At 37.5% G+C, this 22,058-nt stretch overlaps 1 protein-coding gene across 3 annotated transcripts in view; it reads right to left on the bottom strand.

Annotated features, from left to right (window-relative positions):
- Nucleotides 1-552: 552 nt before the first annotated feature.
- The window catches only part of ZBTB49 (zinc finger and BTB domain containing 49), a 34,693-nt gene continuing 13,187 nt past the window's right edge, over nucleotides 553-22,058 (bottom strand). Inside the window, exons 5-11 of one of the 3 annotated variants that reach the window (XR_007708173.1) lie at nucleotides 20,933-21,006; nucleotides 20,105-20,187; nucleotides 19,852-20,013; nucleotides 17,323-17,843; nucleotides 15,983-16,069; nucleotides 4,549-4,627; nucleotides 553-1,198 (exon numbers count right to left, since the gene is read on the bottom strand). Coding sequence is in view for 2 of the 3 variants with exons in the window: in XM_035547122.2 (XP_035403015.1) it covers nucleotides 17,173-17,843; nucleotides 19,852-20,013; nucleotides 20,105-20,187; nucleotides 20,933-21,006 (990 nt within the window). In the remaining variant the exon portion in view is untranslated. Of the gene's footprint in view, nucleotides 1,199-4,548; nucleotides 4,628-15,982; nucleotides 16,070-16,483; nucleotides 17,844-19,851; nucleotides 20,014-20,104; nucleotides 20,188-20,932; nucleotides 21,007-22,058 lie in introns of those variants that run through there. The other 2 variants (XM_035547122.2, XM_050710256.1) reach the window with 2 other exon arrangements.

The raw sequence follows: 22,058 nt of genomic DNA, 5'->3' as shown, positions 1-22,058 counted from the left end.
AATGGGGGAAAAAGAAAGTAATGCTAAGCTTGTGTCTGCTGGCACTTGGTCCAGGAAATAAGTACAGAAATCTTCCTTAAAAAACAGTAGGCCTATGTTACACAAAAGCAGGAGAAAGACCAAGTGCATAGGACACCCTGCATTTTGACCTAAACTCAGATCACATGCCAAGTTTTAAAATAAAAGTGTGGGAGATTTAGTTTAGAGGTTAGGAGGAAATTCTTTACTCAAAGGGTGGTGAGGCGCTGGCCCAGGTTGCCCAGAGAAGCTGTGGATGCCCCATCCCTGGAGGTGTTCAAGGCCAGGTTGGATGGGGCTTTGGGCAACCTGATCTAGTGGGAGGTGTCCCTGCCATGGGCAGGAACCATGGGGTTGGAACGAGGTGGTCTTTAAGGTCCCTTCCAACCCAAACTGTTCTATGATTCTAAGATAGGGCTGGACTTCTGATTCATCAGAGGCAAAAGCTCTAGAAATTAGTGTGTTTTTTTTTTTTCCCTGCAAAATATTTTTTCTAAAAAGGAGGAAAAAAGAGGACCATTAACCTATTATTTGTGATTTGACAGTGCTTTATTCAGGTTGGCCACATGTCTTTTTCTTTGTGGGCTGTAGTTTATTGACACAATCAACTGAAATGGCTCTTTTGGAGCCATTACAATTTATTGTGTTAGTGCAGCTGAAAACACTTGAACATACCATGTGTCACGCTTTGTCAAGTTATCAGTTAATGTTTCCAAATCAGGATTAGGAACAGTGCTGATGCAGTGCAATGCAGCAGTTGCTTGTGCAACATAAGCATTCATGAAAAGGGACAAACTGCTGAAGTAAAGAAGTGCTACCTATTGTTTGTCAGGTGTCCCAGCAGTTTACTTACTCTAAAGCATCAAGTGGTGCATCCCTTCCGTATCTGAGGTTACTTGCAAATACCAAAGGGAGAATAACACATTCATATATACGCTCACAAACCGTAGGTCCATTATAACAAAGCAATTCATCTTCAGAAATTTTATTAAACTTCTAGCAATAGGGAAGCAGATTAAGTGGTGTGACAAAGAAGATTGAAGAAATGCATGGCAAATTCAAACAGGTACAGCCAGCAGCAGGGCTACTAGTGCGATACAAACAAGGAGTTGACCTCACCAGATTGTGCTAAGGTTTACGTAGCCCCTTCAGTTCCTCTTCCTGCCCAGTAAATCCACACCTGGTGAGCAATGAAGCTAAATCTTACCTTTTTACATAATGAAATGCATCCTTCCTCTTTAGCATTTCTTTCTCTGATTTCTATATGTGACAGGCCTATTCATGAACCACTCTGGAACTGCTAAATTCATGCTGAAATGGATATGAGAACAACCCAAGCCATTCTATGATTCTATGATAGTGAAACTATGCATGAACGAAAGTGATACTTTTTTGATAACAGAAGAGAGCAATACAAAACAACAACAACAACAACAAACAGTTTCTGAGAGTTATAGAGTTACTGTCAGATATGCAGAATTGCTGAATGGAAATAAAGTTGTTGAAGAAAGTGCATCTATTATTTCCAAAAAACACTGAAAAGGAGGAGACTGAATTCTTCTTTGACCAGGCAAAATTGAGAAACAGTCACTTAAAAGCTGTGAAAATTTTTTAAACGTCAAACAATTCTTCAAGCCTGGCTTCCTAATGTTAATCATCCTAAATTCATATGAAGATATCTATGTGAGATTTCTCAGAGGGAAAATAGTCCACACATTGTAATAACACCGAGACAGAGGAAGGTCTAAGCACACAGATTCTGAAGAGCAGCATTTCTCACACAGTGAAGCAAACATCAGTGATATACCCCATAAAGTACAAAGCAATAAAAGCCACAAGCATTGCTCCAAGAATCCGTACTCTGAGCTTGCAAATGCAGCAGGAGGGAGATATAGTGCTGCAAGGCAGGTTGTGTAGCGTACCTCCTCACCCTGCCTGTAGACCTGCAGATTCATCTCCTAGCGAAGATAAGGTGCCAAAATACAGCAGGAGAGATGAGTGCCGTGAGATGAATTGTTCTCCAGGCCCCTTGCTATTCGCAGCTAGCAGAGCCACCGCCTTGCGAGGCTGGGCAGAAAGATGACAGTCCGACGAGGAGGAGGCAGAGCTCTGGCAGAGGAATTTGGGGAGACAGCAGTGAGGAGAAACACTTATAGGAAGCACTGCTTTAGGGGTAAAGTGAGGTTGATCTTTTACTGATCTCTCTTCCCAGGTTAATCCTGCTTATGATTTAAATGGCTAAAGTTATCTGATTTAGGAAAGGAAAATAATGTTTTAGCTGTTATACAAATGGATTTTAAAAAGCACCTAAGTTACGCAAGGCCATACAGATACCCAAATGATCCTCTATTAATTTAGAACATTACATGAACTTAAAATATAAGATTAATTTCAACAGAAGATCGACTTAACCATTGAACCATTTATTTAAAACAAAAGCTGCATAAACAAAACTTTCACCAGGAATGCTAGGATGCAATCCTAGACTTCTCTTTGGCCTTGAACCACTTCAAATTAATTGGTTTGGAGCCAAAGGAGGTGCGTAATATAACATCACATTTATATTTAGGAAAAGTCATTAGAAATGAAAAAGTTATATAACTCCTCAGAGAAAGCAAAAGAAATATAGGACAAATTATACTCAAACACTGCAGCTAAATTATTTTAACAGCAGGGTATCTTTAAAAAAATCTGTTAGGACAAAATCCTACATAGCACAGGAAAAAAAGCTTTTACATTTTACTGTAATTAGAAACTCATCAGGTTAATGGGGCAATTTTTCAAAAGCTGCCATTTAAGTTTTTACATGTGGCATTGATCTTGCTGTATTTCAGTCTGCAAATACTTGTCCAGGACAAAGAAAAAAAAAAAAGCAATCAGGCATTTTGTAATGTACATGCAAATTCAAGTGTCTGTATCTTTGTGGCTATGCTCTTTCATTCAATTTGTAGCTGTGATAGCATTCTAAGAAGATTTCATTTTCATTTCATTTCCACTGACTGAAATTTCCAAAAGCAGCAAGTGATTTTGGGGTATTTCTCTCTTTGGAAGGGAAACTGAAAGGCTTCAAGAAAGCGTGAGGAATGGAGCCAGCTACTCAAGATCAGCTCTGAATCTGAGCACTCAAAGTCTGAGGCAAGGGAAATCAGTGGTCGCTTTTGATGATTTAGGTCAGTACTTTTAAAAAATTGTGCAATATCTAAATATACGATGAGAAGAAATTCTAAAATGGAAATGGAAAGAATGATGGTCAAAGTGTTCAAAAACAGCCAAATGCGAGATGAGCCTAAATTTTGAATACTTCCTATGGCAATTTTCACACATGTTGTTTTTTTTATCTCCTAAATATGTTTCTTATGGACAAAGATATTTAAATGTCTGAAGACAAAGAGAGATACAAAACATCTACTCGCTTCAAATGACTAAATAACAAGTGAAATTATGAAGAAATACAAGGCAGAGCCTGCAAAACAAGTAATGAATGAGCCAGCTACCTTTACTGAAGGGATGAATTGCATCTTTTTGAAAGTAATCAATTATTAGAATTAGGTGCCTAGACTACAGCAGCTCTCCACTGTAAGTAAATTTTTTATGATAAAGCTTTAAACATGGTACTGAAAAACAGTACTACAAACAGAGATGTTACTAAACGGCAAGGCACTATGCTTACTAGTAATGTTTTCCAGAGATGGAGCAAATGAAATGAAGTAAATGGAGCAATTCTGTGAATGAAGTGAAACTGTGTAACTCTTCCAATTAATATCAGAAAGGTATTCTTGACTTAAAATGTACTTCTATTATCACGTAATAATCCCGTTTTATATTCTGTGTGGAAAGAGTTTTACATGTGTAAATCTTGCCTGCTATTAAGAACTATAAAAGGAAAACCTCGTTGAGATCCTATGTATGCTACATATCACACATTTGTAAGATTAGAGCTTTATCACTGGTTTAAAACAGCCAAGTTTTTCAATCCTGGTAACGCATTTTGCATTCTTTTAAACTGACAATCCATGTCAGAAAAGATACTTTGAAAAACCATGAGAAAAAGCAGTATCAGTAGAAACTTCTGAGAAATAGCATTAACCCTGCAGGATCTGGTTGCCACTGGAACAATTTCTGCTCTACTAGCTGAAAAACAAAAAGAAAACCAAGACTAGCTACACCCAGACAACACGGATGTTGACTAGCACAGGATTACTGATGCTGCACAGCAAGAGATCTAAGAACTTAAAAAAAAAACAACAAAACTACCTGCATTTTGTACAATATGCTGCAATGATACCACTCTACTTAAATTATTTTATGTTACTTTAGAAGACTGCATCTTAAGGCATTAAGCATCCTAGATGCTAAGAATTCTAATCTTAGGTATTTAAAATCAATCAAATCTCTAGAAGTGATGCACATTCAAAAAAGAGTAAGTCAAAATGAAAACAGTGAAAAATAGGAGAAGAAAATGACAAGCAAGGAGCAATTCCATAAAGACAGGGTTCCCACTGAGCATTAAAGTACAGCAACTCCACTGACCGCATTCAGGACTCTCCATAAATTGGGTTCTTGAATGAGCACCTTCGATCAGAAGTGGCAGTAAAGGCATCCAGTTGCCCTGTGGGAACAGAAGGGGAGCAAGAGTTCCTTGAATGCTAGGCTATGGGCAAGCTGTGAAGAACAAATGCTAGATTGCTTTGCCTGAGGAAAGTACAAGCAATTGAACCCACAGCTTCCAAAAATACTTTACATTTACAAAGCACTGGACAGGGATGAACTAACATTTCCATGCTCTGTTTCTCATTATAGATAAAGCTGCATTCCAAAAGAAAAGCAGATCAGTCCTGAGGTTTGAGGGACAGAAAAGGACAATTATTCTGAAGAGTGCTGGGATGGCCAAGGTAATCAATGGTAGAAGTTTAGTGACAATCTTCAGGTTATAATCTCTACAAAGAAGTCAAAAGGGCAACTTTAATGCCTTCCCAATTGCCTAAATGTATTTTGCTCAGCTGAACTCAAGCCAGTTGGCTCTAGGCAAAAAAAGAATTTGTGGATAGTCATAAGACCATAAAGCTCACTGGACAAAAAGATGAGCAGATGGACATTTTTTGTAGTTTCCCAGTAGTCTGTTCCTGTTTCTTTCTGTCTCCAATCATTGTATATAGATGTCGACCACTAGAAAGTCAAAAACAAGTGCTGCATAAGGACATACTTGACAGAGGTAAGGAAGTATCTATCACTTCTACTAAAGAGGGATATCAGACATTAAAGAGCTAACCTGCTGAGTCTGCCAATCTACTGTGCAGCCATGGAGATCACGAAAACATTCTAGAAATAGCAGCAGCAGGGACCGGTTGCCCCCTCCTCACTGATAAATTTTAATTCATATATATATATTTTTTATCAAATCAGGTCATAGCAAGCTTCAGTAAATCTAAATCTCTAATACATTGTTTTTGGGGAAGAGTTACGATCTTTGGATGTAGAGGCTTTTAATTACTTTCTTACTTGAGACATTTTTCTAAAGGATCAGCATATTAATTCATGGGATTTCAGAGAAAGTTTAGGCCCTTTTTGAAGCATGATTTTTGTTCAAGCTACAATAATGTCAATTTGGGACAATTTATTTTCAGATGAATATCATTATGCACACAGAACACCATAGGGCAATGGAATGTATATAAAGGCATCCCATACTGATACATCCCATACGATAAAGATTATTCTTCCTCTTATTTTGGAAAAATTACACTTATGTCAAGCATATATAATATCAACTACAAATGGATAGCAAATATGGTTCATGTGAACCTACAGTGATCTAACCAACCCAACACAGATTGTATACAAAAACTAAAGAGCTGAAAGTCCAGCTTTGCTCAAAACTGAAGGACAACTTTTAAAGACTTCACATATGCTTACAGGTGCCTATTAGACACCTACCTACAGGAAGGTGTCTTTTTGAGGCAGCAAGGTGATTTTACAAATTTAACAAAAGGCTTGAATGTCCTTAATATCCTTGTCCAATGTACATAACTCATTTAGATTACCTAAAGAAAACCAACTGACCAAAACACTACCAGTATATACTGAAAACATATGAAAAGAAATTGTTTTCTACAAAATAATTGATGCAAGTTGCTTTAGAATGTTTTTGGGGATCAGTATTTTAACAGATCTCTATTATAAAATGTTTATTAATAAAGCAACTGACAGTTCTGGTGGAGATGAGTACTTAAAATACATGTGAAAAACAAGCACAGTACTTGTGCTTATCAGCTGCTGTGCACTCAGGAAATATAGAAAGCAATATGCTTTCAAAGAATAGCAACTAAATAAACACATTTGCATTTATTTAAGACTCATTGGGAGAAATACTACTGAACAGAGTTGAAAACACTATAGCAGTAAAATCCTGGTTGAAGCAAGAGGGAAGTGCACGTCTTGCTCCAGCTTGGGCAATCTGCTGCTTTTCTGGCAGTGACACAGGTAGCAACAACGAGGTAATGCCAATTATAGTGAAAACAGCCTTTACCACAAATGGTAGAACAATGGGTTGCAGAGTTAAAGTACTGACAAAGTCATAGTATTTGACTCATAATACTTGATAAATGTCTTCATTGCTGCCAGAGCTGTTAAAACCAATCATAATGTTTCATCTACACCTGTTACTAACCTGCAAAGCCAAAATCACAAAGCCAAATACTGCAACTCCATATTACGACATCCTTGAAAATTGCATGTAAGGACCAAAATCCTTACTTTTCACTTTAGTATTAGATTTTATTTTTCGTATTTTTTTTCAAGAGAATATTTGCTAACTCTTAAAGGAACCATTTTCAGACTCTTATTTCTTGACTTTTGACCTATTTTCCTCCCGTTTGGGGGACATTGCTGCAAAGCAACTTCAATCTTGCAACTTCCAAACACTTTAATCACTTTGAACACAGACAACTCAGGTTATGCTTTGTCTGGTTCCTCTGATCCTCTCCCTTTCAGTTTGAATACATTCAGCCAGGCAACACTTTCAGACCCTTGCCAAAAGTAGGAGCCAGGACAGTAGTTTTGTGGGGAACATTAGTGGGGAATGACTTCTTAAGTTAGCAGGTTGGCATCACCCAATGGAAGGATGGAAGGAAATAGGCCGTTAGCAGTAAGTTCAATATAGAGTAGTGTTCAAACTATGTGGTGTGCTGAGCATCCTTTTGGGTTACGTGGAAGTAGTAAAGGGTTTCTTTAAAGAATGGTATCAGGAACAGTGTAAGTCACAGCCCACAGAGCTCTGTCAGGTGGCCAGAACATTTCCCAAGGGGCTGCTGCAGGAGTGCTAGGGAGCTGGCTTCCTTTGTGCAGCAACCTGCAGCAAGAGGAACAGCTGTAAAGCAGTACAGGATGAAGCAGAAGCATGTGCTCACAAAATATATGGTGATAAGGGCAGTTGTAAAACTATTTCTATTTATATCACAATAGCAACGAGTGAAGCACAGCCATATTCTGACTGTGTTAAAAATTCTGTTTCCAGCTACGTTCAGAAGGAATGCCTTGGGTAAGAAATTATTTCCTTAGTTTAAGATATAAGTAGCAAATCAGTTAACCAAATTATCGCTTCCTTACAAAGAAATTAGTTTTATCACTATTAATAAAGCCACAGTCTGATTACCTATGATGTATACCGAGAAGGTAATACTAAGCTGAACAACTGACTACACAAGAGAAACTAGAAAAGGTGGAGCACAGGAATAATTCACCTTTATTAACTCAGACTTTCACTGCCACCTCGTGGACAAACCGATTTACACCTCTGAATTTATATCAGACTTCACTATTGGAGACAAGTATGTCCCAGTGTATTTATACGAGGAAATAAATTGCTCTCTCTCTCTCCCTTCTTCCTCTATGAACTTAGGCTAAGCAATCCAATACTTGATACTAACCAGTCGCTCAAAAATCAAGTAAGTATATCCTAAAGCATCATAAATGTGACTTACAAATAATGGCTACAAATACTTTGAAATTCTTTTGATCTTCTGATTTCTAGGCATTTAAAATGTCAGTCTTTTGCAATACCAAAGGCTAACCCCTTTTTAATTCACCTCATCAGAGGGCAGAACTTTTGAGAACAGCAAACAGTCCAAATCTTATAATTAAGCTGTTGAATGGGGCCAATATTAATATTGGATGACAAAGCTTGTTTAAAACTTAAGACTTTCAGAAGTGATAATTCTCTGATGATTCCACTACAACCAGGTTACTACCACAGACAACATGATATATGCAGGATAATCAGGTCACTCAATCCATATTGCGGTCCACATATGAGAACCCTCCTTATCAGAAATACATTACACAGTATACTTTCATGTCCTAGACTTTAAGATTATTTGATATTTGGTCACACTTGGGTTCATCTAAGGACATCAAAAAAAAAAAGCATGACATAAAGCAACAAGAAAATAAAACAAATTCCAGCTGAAAACCCAAAATGGAAGTGCGTGGTTCATAAATATTGTCTATGTAATGCTTACACTAAGATTTCAGTGAAAAACATCCTTTAGGGTTATTGCCTCTAGGCTTTGGAAAAATCAAAGCTGACTTGGCCTTAGGTATTTAAAAGCCACATTTTAATTGGGAAGAAAGTTCTTTCCAGTTGGGAGCTATCAGGATTCCCATTTTTCTCATGTGCTGATGTAATTAATCATTTGGATCCAGAGTTTAACACCTTGTATTCCCGACAAATATTAGAATTACAAGAGTAGTCATTTACTAGCTGGTGGGAGAAGAAAAAATACACTTTTCTTCCTGTATGACTGTAACTGGATGAATTGAAAGGCCCTCCAGGCACCTAGCAAAGAACCTGGGTGCCCTAACAGTGCAGTGGGAATTCTTCCGACAAAGAGATGAGAAAAGGGAAAGTTTTTAAGAGCAAAAGCTCTTAAAGGTTGATGTCCTTTTTTTTTTTTCTTTTTTTTTTTGGATAACAAACTCATGACCACAAGACAAAGAATTTATCAGGTCCTGTGATTATGTTCTCCACTTCAGGCTGTAAAATAACTGCTCTGAAGCAAACATAGCCTAATCTAATCTACTTTACCGTATCAGCAGCTGAACTAAGCTTTGACAGCGATTTTCTTTTTGTATGCTCAATTCCTGAACTCAAACTGAAGTTCAAGCTTGAGAGGGTACAGACTACAATGAGTGAAACCAAAGGCAACATTCGTATGAATCTTAATGAAGTGAAATTCTCAAGCTTCAGGCAACTTCACTTCTGCTGCAAGTCAGATGGAAGACCTGCACTATATGAGGACATGATGTAACATTATGATACTCTCACAAATACTAAAGGTTGCATTTTCCAGTACGTGATTCCCCTGTGACCCAGCTTCTAAGATCATGATTAAGAAAGGTTTTGGGAAGAGAAGAGCGCGTAGGGAAAAACAGTGCAAATTGTTTTGCTTAACAGCATTTGCTTTTAGAGCACGTCCAGAAGTGTTAAAAATATGCTTCAGATGACAGGAGTGATTCATTACTAGACAGCTGCCGAGAGAGACATCACTGACAGGAGAGAGAGGGTGCGCGAGAGAGGGAGAGGGAGAGATTTGACATGCAAATTACTTGGAGAAAAAGAAATGCCTTTTCTTCTGAGCTTTAGAATTTAGGAATGATATTAATGACTTTTGAATTGAAACTAAGTTGTTGTATCTCCTGAAACTGTCAGAACTGCAGCACCCCTCAGACCTGCTTCACACGCTTCAGTCATTGCTCAGCTGATGCGATGACTGTCCACAATCCCCTTCTGGGTAGGAAAAGGCAATATTCTTTTGTCCATTTGCTGTTTGGCAATATTAAGGGATTGACTGCAGAATTTCTTGTCAAAGACTTAGCTTCATAAATAATGCAACCCTTACATAGGTGTCAATCTTCAGACAAAACATTAAATAAACTCTGCTCAAAAAGAAGGGAACAAATTCAGAAAGTGATTGAAATCCAAACCTCAAAGTAATGTCTAGGCCATTTAATGCTTCAGTTTGAACTTTAATGTTCCAGTGATCCCGCTGTACCACTGGTGTTCTCCATCTGAAAAAATATTGTGGCAGAAGTGCTCACCTCTGGGCCATACCTACAGCCCCACTGCTTTTCCCCATCCAGTTAGAACAGATCTGGCAGCGCTGCCCTCAGAGTGTGGACACAGGAATTTACTGCAGCAGTCTAACTCTGAACAGCAACGTTCACTCATTCTCTACTTTGATATTGCTAATTTCATACATGCTTACAGTGGTAAGATGCTCCCTGGAGGCCCGACCTTAAATTTCAATGTTTGACAAAACTAGTCAGCCTTAATCTTGGCCTTTCTGGGACTCCACATAAACATGCCTCCTGGCTGATTTAATCCTACTGGTTATTCTGTATAGTTTTTTTCTTCCCTGAATTACTGCGTATTACTTTGGTGCACGGCAAGTGAAAAACGCAAAGCAGTTTTATTCTGAAGTGGAAGAAGAACATCGCTAAAATGCTGTACCTAAATTTACAAATTTTCAGCCACTTCTAAAATAAGCATGTCATACATTCATATATTTGCATTGAAAAAGCTAAGCTGATTTTAGAAAACCAGTATGATTAAATCATAGGCAAATTTGTGTCGACCACCCCCTTTTCAGAAGGGGCTTTTTTAGCTTTCATTGTTTCACCAGAATACAGATTATCTATTTGAAATACATGAATTGAATGGACTTCCCATTGAGGTTAGTGTATTCTAGCATTGTAATAAAGGTTATGAAAAGATGTCCGAGCACCAGCTGGCCTTCCTTTGATCCTCTCCATTCTTGTGATGATACATTTTCACACTTAAGATTATTCCCTTCTACCTCAAAGGCTGAGAGCTGCTTTGGTCCTTACAAATATTAACTGCAATCACAATGACCTATCTTTCTGGTTCCAGTCATCTGTTTATTATAGAGTGGAAGGTCAGAACTACATTAAAAGGGCCTGAAAGGCTTTATTTCACTATACTGCCCCCTGCAGAGCTTAACAAAAAGCTGGCAGACTTGTAGTTCATGCATGCACGCTCCTCAGCACTGCATTGTGTGGTTGTATTAATGGGCTTTTGTAACCTTCCAGGAAAAATTCCCTCACCAAGAGAACAAAACTGTTGTCAGATCTGCACACACATGTGAATATCAACTAACCCCCCAAAAATAAATAAAAATCTATATTTAAACAGTAGGGGTACCGCCTTTACAGAAACGAATGTCTGGGTCAATAGCTTGTGTCTTCACTAGACTGTGTTTTAAAGGTAATTTTTATCTATTTGCTAGGATGTAGATTTAATAACAGAGATGGAAACCAACTGTTTAGAGAAGGCAAATTCAATAATAGATGTCAGTAAGGATTAATGAATAAGGCTATGGACCAGAAACCACAAGCCCATGTGTACCAATACAAAGAAATCTATTTGCAGCACAGTGGAACACAGGTCACTTTGAAGTCATTAGCATACCAAGTTACAAAATAGCTGCATCTGAGGCCCTTAGGTTGTCAGCACATTTCCCAAGCTACCACATTTTCCTCCCTTAAATCTGCCTATAAAGGTCATTTTTTGCTCACATTTTATCAACAGTCTTCTGCACAAGCAGGACCATCTAGGTTCCTTGTCATGCTCATTCACTTGTCAAACACGCTCTCGAGAGTCCTATAGCAAGAAAGCTAAGTATCCTAAATCCTAGTACACACTCCAGAATATGGAGATTGGAGATTTTATATATATATATAACTTGTAAATGTTTTACAGCTATGTGGGACTCTGTTTACCTATATGCCTCTACATTTTTCCTCACTGAGCTTGAATACATTAACCTCTGCTCTGGATTATGAGGGGTGCATAAGTGGCATGAAGTGAGCAGCAAGAATTGAATGCAGCTGTCCACATATGAATGGAGCTACCCACAGTAGGGGAGACAATAAAAGCAAAGAAAAAAAAAGTGGATTCCAGAAGCAAATGGCCTATGGGGCCAGTTCCACTTGCTTCACACTGATTTTGTCTTAAATTTGGCTTGCTCGTGTATATGCCACTTAGATGTTTTGGGAAGACTTCACGTGTAGCAATTACTTCCCTATAAAATTATCAACAGGAGTTTAAGCCCATTTGGATTTGCTGAAGAAGCCATGGAAATAAAGCACAAGTGCTCTGTTCTAAAGCCCTACCTCTAAATTCAAGAAACTGCAAGTTTCATATTCTGAAAGATGATCTAGTAAGGCCAGGTTTAAAAGAGCATGAGAGAATGTAGATAAAGTCGCAGACCACAACAACATTATACATGGTCACTGACCACAGGTAGTAAACAAATGCTAAGTCTTTCCTAGTGAAGTTCTCCTTCCTCATACAACTTCTTATTTCTAACTAAATTAGAAAATAATCTTAAAGATAAGCAATAGAGGATTTTTTTTTTTTGAGGGTAAGTTATTTAAACTTGCACCTAATTATATGTCATTTTCCTACATATATGCAGAAAATACACCTACATATAAAAAATGGGTTACATTTTATATAAGGTTTGAATGCACTTAAACCATCCAATGAACATGGTAATACCTTTAAAAGTTTAAATACTGCTTTTAATTTTTTTGATATTATGCATAGTCAAATGACAAAGAGAATGCTGCACTTAACAAACCCAAACTAAGCCCTGAACAATTGCCTACATATTCTAGAGGGAAAGAAAAAAAAAGTGGTTTAAATACACAAGATTACTTGAATGGCAGCTCTGAACTGCAGGATAGCTATTCTAATAAATAACAATTAGCAGTCATTCGATTATACTACACCATGTTGGTTAACATCCTCTTTCGAAAAAATTATTTTTTTTTAAATAGCATGCCTTTTACATTGATAATAATGGCACTTCAGCAGTGCCTGCTACTAGCCAATTGACTGATGCTTATTCATACCCTCAGCATGCTGGCTATGGATATTTATGAGCAATAACTATGGCTGAGTGTCTGCTGCTTGTGAAATACTATTGGCTCAACAACTATGCCACGGTTTCCACCTGTTCTTCAAAGTCACGGGGTAACTGCTGTTTTCCAACTGTGCCAGCATTGTGGCAGCATTAGGGCTATCAGACCATATTTACCATTCCCACTCAAACATCCTCTTGATTACTGACCTACAGGTTGACATAGGAAGTTCTTAGAATATAGTAACAAATCCTCTTTTCAAGGCAATCTTTTCAGAAGTCTCACTGAGAAAAGCACTAGATAATAATAAATTGGCATGATGTACTGTATCCGATTTTGGAAACAAAAGCAAAATGCCTCTTGCAAGTTGGGCAGTGACAGTCTTACTGCAAAGCAGCTGCCAGGACGGGCCTTCATAATCCACAACTTCTTACGCCATACACAAAAACTCTCTTGTATCTGACTCTAACCATGTATTCATATTTTTTTTGATTTTTCTCTCTTGTTCAGCCTTTCCTTTAAGCCAAGTAGCAATAACTAAGTAGTAAGAAGCACTCCTGCAATATCTCCTGTCTGCAGCTGCAACTCTTGTTTTTTCTGGTCCAGCTGTGCAGACTCACATGGGCTGCTTTCTCCTACCAGTATTTTCTCTACTTCCTTTTCAGATATGCCACATTCCAACAAGACGTTTTATCAAACACCCCAAGCTGCAAACAATATTCAGAGTCTGGTAGGTTTGAGAACCTTCATGTTTTTGGTGTGAAACACTCACAGAAAGAAATGCTGCCAAACAAGAGATCATCCCCTGTGCATCATGACCACCCTCTCAGCAAAAAGCACTTGACAGCTAGCAACCTAACCTAGAATCATAGAATATCAGAGTTGGAAGGGACCCATTACGATCATCAAGTCCAACTGCTGGGTCCACACAGAACCACCCAAAAATCAGACCATGTGTCTGCGAGCATTGTCCAAACGCTTCTTGAACTGTGGCAGGCTCGGTGCAGGCACTGGTCACCACTGCTCTGGGAAGCCTGTCCCAGTGCCCGACCACCCTCTGGGTGCAGAACCCTTTCTTAACACCCAGCCTAACCCTCCTCTGTCCCACCTTCATGCCCTTCCCTCAGGTCCTGTCACTGTCCCCAGAGAGCAGAGCTCAGCACCTCCCCCTCCGCTCCCCTCGTGAGGGAGCTGCAGGCCGCCATGAGGCCTCCCCTCAGCCTGCTCTGCTCTGGGCTGTACAATCCTAGTGACCTCAGCTATCCCTCATGTCTTCCCCTCTAGACCCTTCACAATCTTTATTACCTTCCTTTGGACACACTCTAACAGCTTTGTATCTTTCATAAGCAAGATACTGTGGTGTCCCAAACTGCACACAGTACTCAAGGTGAGGCCGCAGCAGTGCAGAGTAGAGCGTGAGCTCTACTATATGTTTACAGCAGCACTCAAGATGCCATTTTCACTTTAAGTCTTCAGCAACACCATGTTCCTCCAAGAAACACAGCATACAGACACCCAGCACTAGAAAACTACAGCTTCGCGGTAGAAGAGCACAAAGGTTGCAGCACGGTCTCTGTTTTACATCTGTCCTTCTGTACTGTCTCCACCAAAAACCAACAGAGAAAACAAGACCGGAGTTTCAGAAACAGAGCCAACTAAAAGGTTAGGAGGTTCACAAAATCCTGATTTGTACTCTCCAAGCAACAGAACCCATGTAGAAAGAGAATCAAAATTCTAATTTCTTTTGGGATAAGTAAATGTTAAAACAGTTTCTGACGAGGGGAGAACTACAGGACAAGTGACTGGCAGATACCCACATTTTGCCTCAGGCACTAGTGCAAGGAAAAAGAGAGGAAGAGCATGCATGAGCACACATGGTCACTGTAATACATCGATTGTTGACTAGAATGTGAATGATTTCCACAAAGATCTGCAGTGTTCACCAGCAAACAATGTAAAAGACAATGAACAAAAGAACTAAAGGTTCAAATACATAAAATGTTACCTCCTTAATCCTAAGCGAGACTGTGTTCTGCTACTCTACACGCTATTTTTAAAACCAGGCATTGAAAAAAGCTTTGGTTTGACTTCACCGGCTGGAATGATGAAGACATTTTAGTTTCCTAGTATGAATGCATTACAGGAAAAGAAAGTAAACAAAAAATTCCTAATATGCTCTCTCCAGAGCATCTGAGTGTTTTTTAGCTGGTCTGTTAATGCAGTTAAAAAAGTTTCTCATAACATTAAATGATTATTGAGAGAAATTTAACTTTCAAGACTCATACAGAAAAATGTTATCCCCCCCCCCCCCCCCTTTTTTTAAGGAGTGCTATCTCTGGTCAACAATATTAACTTACTCATTTCAATTCAGGTTGAAAGCATGCATAAAAAGGAAGGCATAAAGCACAAGCAAAGGAAGTGAAGACATAAATTAGCGTTAACGCAATAAGAAATTGAACAGCTAGTTTTGTATTCCTGAACAAAAAGCAGAGAGATCTTTAACGTTTTTAAAAATATTGTATTTACCAGGCTCTGATCTTCCACAGAATGAAAGCCATGGACTATAAGTCATCTGTGGTCTACACTCCTGTTCTAGCAAAATTAATTTTTCTTCTACCAAGAACTATCCAATTAAAATAGATTTGCATCTTTGTGCTTTAGTGGAAGACAAATGACAATGTCTTTTTCTAATACCATGAAACTGTGACATTACATATTAACTACTAGAGAGTTCCAGCTATCAGATTTACAAAATACATTTATATATATATTAGCAGAGGAACTGTGTTGCTAGTAAAATAGCGGTGATATCAGATCTTTAGTTAGCTGTTGCAAAACAATGGAATTCTAATTTTCAGCCTACAAACCGCTTCTTTTCACAACCAAAATTTTTAAATAAGTAGCTGTTTAGGATTTCTATGTGATTTTGTAGTCTCAAATAAACATTGGATTATTTTTCATGCAAGTACAACTCTGAAATCTTGCAGTGCTATCACATAATACTGGACGTACCCATACTCACAGCTGTCATGCTAGTGGCGAACATAGAGACTTCTTACAGCAAATGAGAAGTATGAACTTCAAACAGACCTTCCAGCCTGTGAATGAACTTCAAAGAGGAGAAGGTTAGTATAGGGATATTTTCATTTCAGAAACTAAATCTAAATAATGTTTTAGAGTAAAACTTGACAACATGCTGCTAAAACTTTCTGACAGGTTGGAAAAAGTCAGACCTGCAAAACTCACATGACTGTAGCAATGCAGGAACAGATCTGTACTGAAAATGAATACAACCAAGCAACAAAGCAGAGAAGGCCTGTAAGCAAAGTTTCTATCCAGTAATAAACTATTAATTCCATTAATTAGCTAATGTTTTACACTAATTCACTGAAATGCAAAGCAATCTACTGGTACTTTGACTGCACGTATTTTATATTCCCATTAGTATTGTAAAGACACCTGGAACAGATGGAATTTTGTTATTGAAAAGCTTTCATAAAAAGATGAAACGCAGTGAGCAATTAAGATACAATGTAAAACAACTTCCCTTTATTCAAATTAAGTTAGCATTTCCTGACCTTGGTCTTCATTGTACAAATAATCTTCTGTGCAAAATACTTTATAAAATACTAAAAAAAATTTTATTGTAAAAAAAATAAAGTTTCTAGATATACAGTTACTTTGCACTATCACAAATACTGTCCAGTATTTAACATTTAATTTTAATATCACAATACTCAAGTCATGTAAACCAATGGTCCTACTGGTAAGAAAGCCACTATTCAAATTCAGATTCAGCAGGGATTTGTTCAATGTTTCCCTCTTTTCATATGTACATCCTCATAAAACTCTGACAACCCACAGCTGAACTGCACTCATATCATGAAATTTGACATTAGGCCATCCTTTCTTCCATTATCAGATTGAAAAACAAAATGGCAAATTTTAGCAAATCCTGACAACAGAACAGCTACGCAGTGCAGTAACAGAAGAATAAAGATCCCCAAAACTAGATTTGAACTTTGCTGAGAAGCCATGTAAAGGCAGCCTACACTGGGTTCTGGGCATGTGTACCTAGCATGTGTATCTAGCAGTACCCAAACTAGCTGGCTTAAAAACTAGCTCAGACCTCTCTACACTGCAGTGTAATCACAACACAGACATATCTATTGCATGAAATGCCTCTAAGTTTCGATTCAGTAACCTGAGCCCTCACTGCTCCAATTCACTTTCATTCTGCAAAGTCTTCATAGCTAAACCCCAAAGGGTCATGCTAGAGAAAAATTGTCCTTCAGTATTCTTGTATGCAGCAGATGATGTTCGACTGCCTAGTGGATCATTACAATGGCTGTCCAAACTAACCATAGAGGGACGAATCATGGAAATATTATCAGACTGTAAGGGTTCTTCTGCAGAAGATCCATCTACATCTGTATAAGCATATGGTGGTGGTGGCGTTTGCTGTGTCGGAGCTTTTGGGAGTTTAGCAGAATCCACATTCAGTTTTTGCTGGTTTGCCGAGTCATTGTGTTGAATCATTGATCGCAGCTTACAGTAAGAATCTGCAGAATTATCAAATTCAGTTGGATTTGCAGTTGGACGAACGGGAAATTTCACTGAAACTGGTAATAATGTAACAGACATTTCTTGGCTAAAATTGTCCGAACTCTGAGATTTCTCAAGATCAGAAGTTTCCATCCCTTGAGCAAATTCGTCGATTGTGTTTGGACCTTCATCAGTGGCTTTACAATGCATTTTCTTGTGCCGCCGCAGAACAGCAGAGCGAGTGAAGCATTTGTTACAAGTTTCACATGTATAGGGTTTTTCTCCTGTGTGAGTCCTCACATGTCTACGCAGGTCACCAGAGCCTGCAAAACATTTCCCTACAAGACAGAAGTGTTAATATTACTATTTTGTACTTAACACAAGTGCATAAACATATTTTAATTGGAGAAAGTAACAAGGATGAGCTATGGTACACGCCAGTTGTGGTACTTCGTTTATCTAGAATGGGTTCAAGCAAGTTTCTTCAATTTCTACAATTCAATTACTTGTTTCTTCTCCTTGATCTGATTTTTGGATTTCCCAGTGCATTTGTTTTTGTCTTTAGAGACAGGGGTATCCATTAGTATTTGAAAGCTGTGAGTGCCCTTGATTTGTATCAATCTTTGTGGAGGAAAAAAAAAGTAAAATAAAGATCAATCAAATTCCTCTGTCTGGTAAAACTGCATGCTGACAAGCTTCTGATTATATTCTTCCAGTGAGAACTGCATCATAGAACGTAATGATTTGTTCATTACAGAGAAACTACTCTTATAGTGCTTTTTTGTTAGCAGTGAGCTAACATAACTGTAGCTAAGGAAGCTTTTTTGTTAACTCTGAGCTAACATATTGCAGCAGACCATTTTTTTATATTCTATCCAGGTAATGTATCAAAACTAACTTTTTCTTGCTCTAAATATTAAAATATAACTAAATAGTTAGCTGTTTGCCCGTTTTCAGAACCACAGGCTCAAATAAACTCAATTATCACATTGTAATGAAAAAAGTGACTGGGGCTGAACCAAGGCAAAGTGCAGAAGCGCAACAGAAAACGAAAGCATTAATTTCCAGAATATGATTCAGACACCTCATTTTCTTTAGGAGAACAGAAATAATTTCATGCCTCTTTGTGATTTTATCTCACTTTAGCTATGTTAAAGATTATGTTGTTCTGTACGGACAGATACCAACTAAAATGAATATCTGAAAGCCCAGCAAAATTGCAGTCTCAGTTTTTGGCATATTTTTCATTCTACTGCCTAGATATCTCCTCAAAAAAGCCATTAAACAGTAAGATTACAAATTACTGCAGAAGTACATGTGGAATTTTAGCTAATGTGAATGAAGGACTTAACACTTGATCAGACCGTCTTTGCACATTTCTTCCTCTCAGTACACGATGACCTGGCTAAAACTGAAAAATGATCAAAAGTCCACTACAAGACAAGATGAAAATAAATCTATTTTAATGACAGTAAAGCAAATCTTTGTTTATACTTTCATATCCTGAGTGTCTGTATTTCCTCTCTCTGATGCAAGATCTAATAATTATAGATTTTGTTGTTGCCTCAAGACATTACAAATAAAACATACCATATGATAATATCCAACTGCAGTAAGTACCTTCCTCCAAAGCTGTTTCCTCAGAAAGTGGATGAAATTATACCAAAATAGTGCTTGGGGCAGAAAAGTAAGTACTATGCAGAATATTAAGTAATACATGAGATACAGATACACAATGAAATTTCTGAAAACTATGTTATACTAGGATGAATCACTGATCAAAGAGCAATTTGCAGACCACTTGGAAGCATAACCCATCTAGCAGAGTTTGAAAACGGATATTCTGTGGTATGAAGCATTGATCAAGTTTTGATTTTATTCCAGAGGTTGAAGCAAAGTAGTAAAACACTACTATCAACTCTATGGTCGAATGCAGCTCAATCTCAACAGTACCCAACTGAGAAAAAAAAAAAAAAAGGAAGAAAGAAAGGAAGAAGATTCCACTAACAGCCAAGTGATTCCAAACCTATCTTTCTAGCAGAAAATAATGTTTTGAAGCAGCAAGTATCAGTGTTCCTATAGCAAACGGATACATATTGATTCCTTACTTCCTTTCTGTATTCTTCAATTGAAAATCACTTTTGAACTTACTTACAGTAGCTAAAACAGTTTAATCCACAAAAAGAGAAACCATGAAGGACGCAAAACAGAAAATTTTGTTAGAAACCTTCACAACCTTGTATATGAATTTAAAATTATTTTGGTTAATTGTTATTCTGCTGACATAGCCAATTTCCCTTATTTAAAAAGCAAAGACATGCCAGGACTATGCAGAGTAAGTCTTACCACATGCTGAACAGCTGTATGGTCTCTCTCCCGTATGCCTAATTCGGTGCTTCACTAATTTTCGTTGCATGTTGAATGACTTCCCACATTCATCACAGGTGAATACTTTATCTGCTGTATGAGTCTTTTTGTGCTCCTTTAAATTACTGAAGTTGCTGAATCCTAGAAAAATGTGACAGATTAAAATGACTCCTCACATTTCAATTAAAACAAACAAACAAACTTAGAGGTAGAAGCTTTGGTTCTTACATACCTCTACCACAGATATCACACAGATGAGGCTTTTCTCCAGAATGAATAATAATGTGACGCTGAACATCACCAGAAGCAGCAAATCTGTAACATAACATGGAAACACGATTACTGTCTTTATAAGACCCCTTATCCTCCTAACTGAGTATCAAATGGAAACTAACTATGAACGCCTGACGTTCTGAACAAAGATTAAAATCTAGAACATATATACCCAAATGTATGCATTTGTTAAAAGACAAAACAAAAAACAGCAAATATTTTGAAGCTGATAATGTCTATTTAAATTAATACTAGAAAAAAAATCTCTTCACCATTATTTTTTTTTCTTGAATATAGTTTAAGTACTAATGCCATTCCTAAATTAGTGTATTTTGTCACCTGTTTGCAGAAGGCAGAAATATTTAATACTTCACTTAAATCTGTCAAGTTTCCCATACTGCATAATTCTCACAAAATGGACAAAAATGTAAATGGTATGACCCAATAATGAAAGTAAAATTGAGATAAAGGTACAGAAAGACATGACTTATTGTACATGATTCACGTTGTTCAAAATAAACGCAACAGTATAACCTTAACTAAAGATAACAATATAGAAAAAAATAGAAAACCACAGACTATATTTGTGATGACGTTTATCTTATTGAGACTTGCAAGAAGATACTTGCAGACGTTTATATATGTTAATATTTAAACCCAATGTCTTCTTAACAAAATTCAGCAGCATGCTGCCTTAGGTCTTGTCCCTTAGTTTAGCATAATGATTTAAGAAAACATGAACAACTTTTAACGTGGTAACCTTACCAGGATGAGCAATTCTACTCACCTTTTCCCACAGATCTCACAAATGTATGGCTTTTCACCAGAATGTCGACGTAAATGTGTCTGGAGATTACCTGCCTGAAAGGGACAGTAATTTAAGCATTTAACTAGTCTGTTGTTGTACACAGATAAAAAGTCAATGATGGTAACTATGAAACTGGCTTTTTATTCTTAATTCTGAGGCAGTTAATACTACAAGGCATGTAGAAACTCAAGCAATAAAGAAAGACTACAATGTACTTCAACTACAAATTGCTTATGTATGTAATTATACATTGACAAGAATAGGAGAAAAAAAAAGGCTGGAATCAAACACTCAGGAAAAAAAGAAAGACCTATAGTTGAAAACAGGTCCAATTATAAATGAAAACGACACTATCTAGATTGCAGTCAAGAAGAAAACTTACTAGTGATATGGTTCATGTTAGTCTCATTTTCCCTGTCCTACAAACAATATACTGTTACATCAGGACGTCTGAATTCACCTACCAGAAGGTTAAAAAGAAAAGAAAAAGGGTAAACATTTTGCTATCCATAAAATACTCAGAGCTAAGTGCTCCAAAGCCATAAATATTTACTCATATCAGAAGATAATGGAACAGGAAGTACAGAAATCAACAAATAGGATTACTTGTAACTAATTTTCATTACACTTCTTTCTTTTCCCAATCCTGTAAAAATCATGCTAGCCTGCAGGCAAGCCAGGCAATGACAATTAGACAAAACCATTCTACTAATGGCATTTTTTTTTAAACCACTAGTGCTTCAGAATGGCTGATCCATTGAGAATCCAGTTCTTAAGGCACAAGATACAGCCAGTCTGGACAGAAGAGCTACAGATGTTCCAGAAAAAAACAACTGTGCATACTTCCAGGGTCAGTTCTTAACACTTCTGTTCCCTCTGATGGATAACTGCTTAGTTTTATCTAAGTACATTGAAGGAATATTAGGTCCTTTCTATCAGAAAGAAAAATGGGGACACAAAGATTATCACATCCTCCTTAGTCATAGCAAGGCAACAAAAACGGGACCCTTCAGTAATTTCTTCTAACTCCTTTAGATATAAATTACCTTTAATGATCAATGACTGTAATCACAGGTTATGATATACCACAACTAAATTATTGCAG

Source organism: Cygnus atratus, chromosome 4, assembly GCF_013377495.2.
Source record: "Cygnus atratus isolate AKBS03 ecotype Queensland, Australia chromosome 4, CAtr_DNAZoo_HiC_assembly, whole genome shotgun sequence".
Lineage (NCBI taxonomy): Eukaryota > Metazoa > Chordata > Aves > Anseriformes > Anatidae > Cygnus > Cygnus atratus.
Note: the sequence above shows the minus strand (reverse complement) of the source record. Positions and strands in the feature narration are given on the sequence as shown.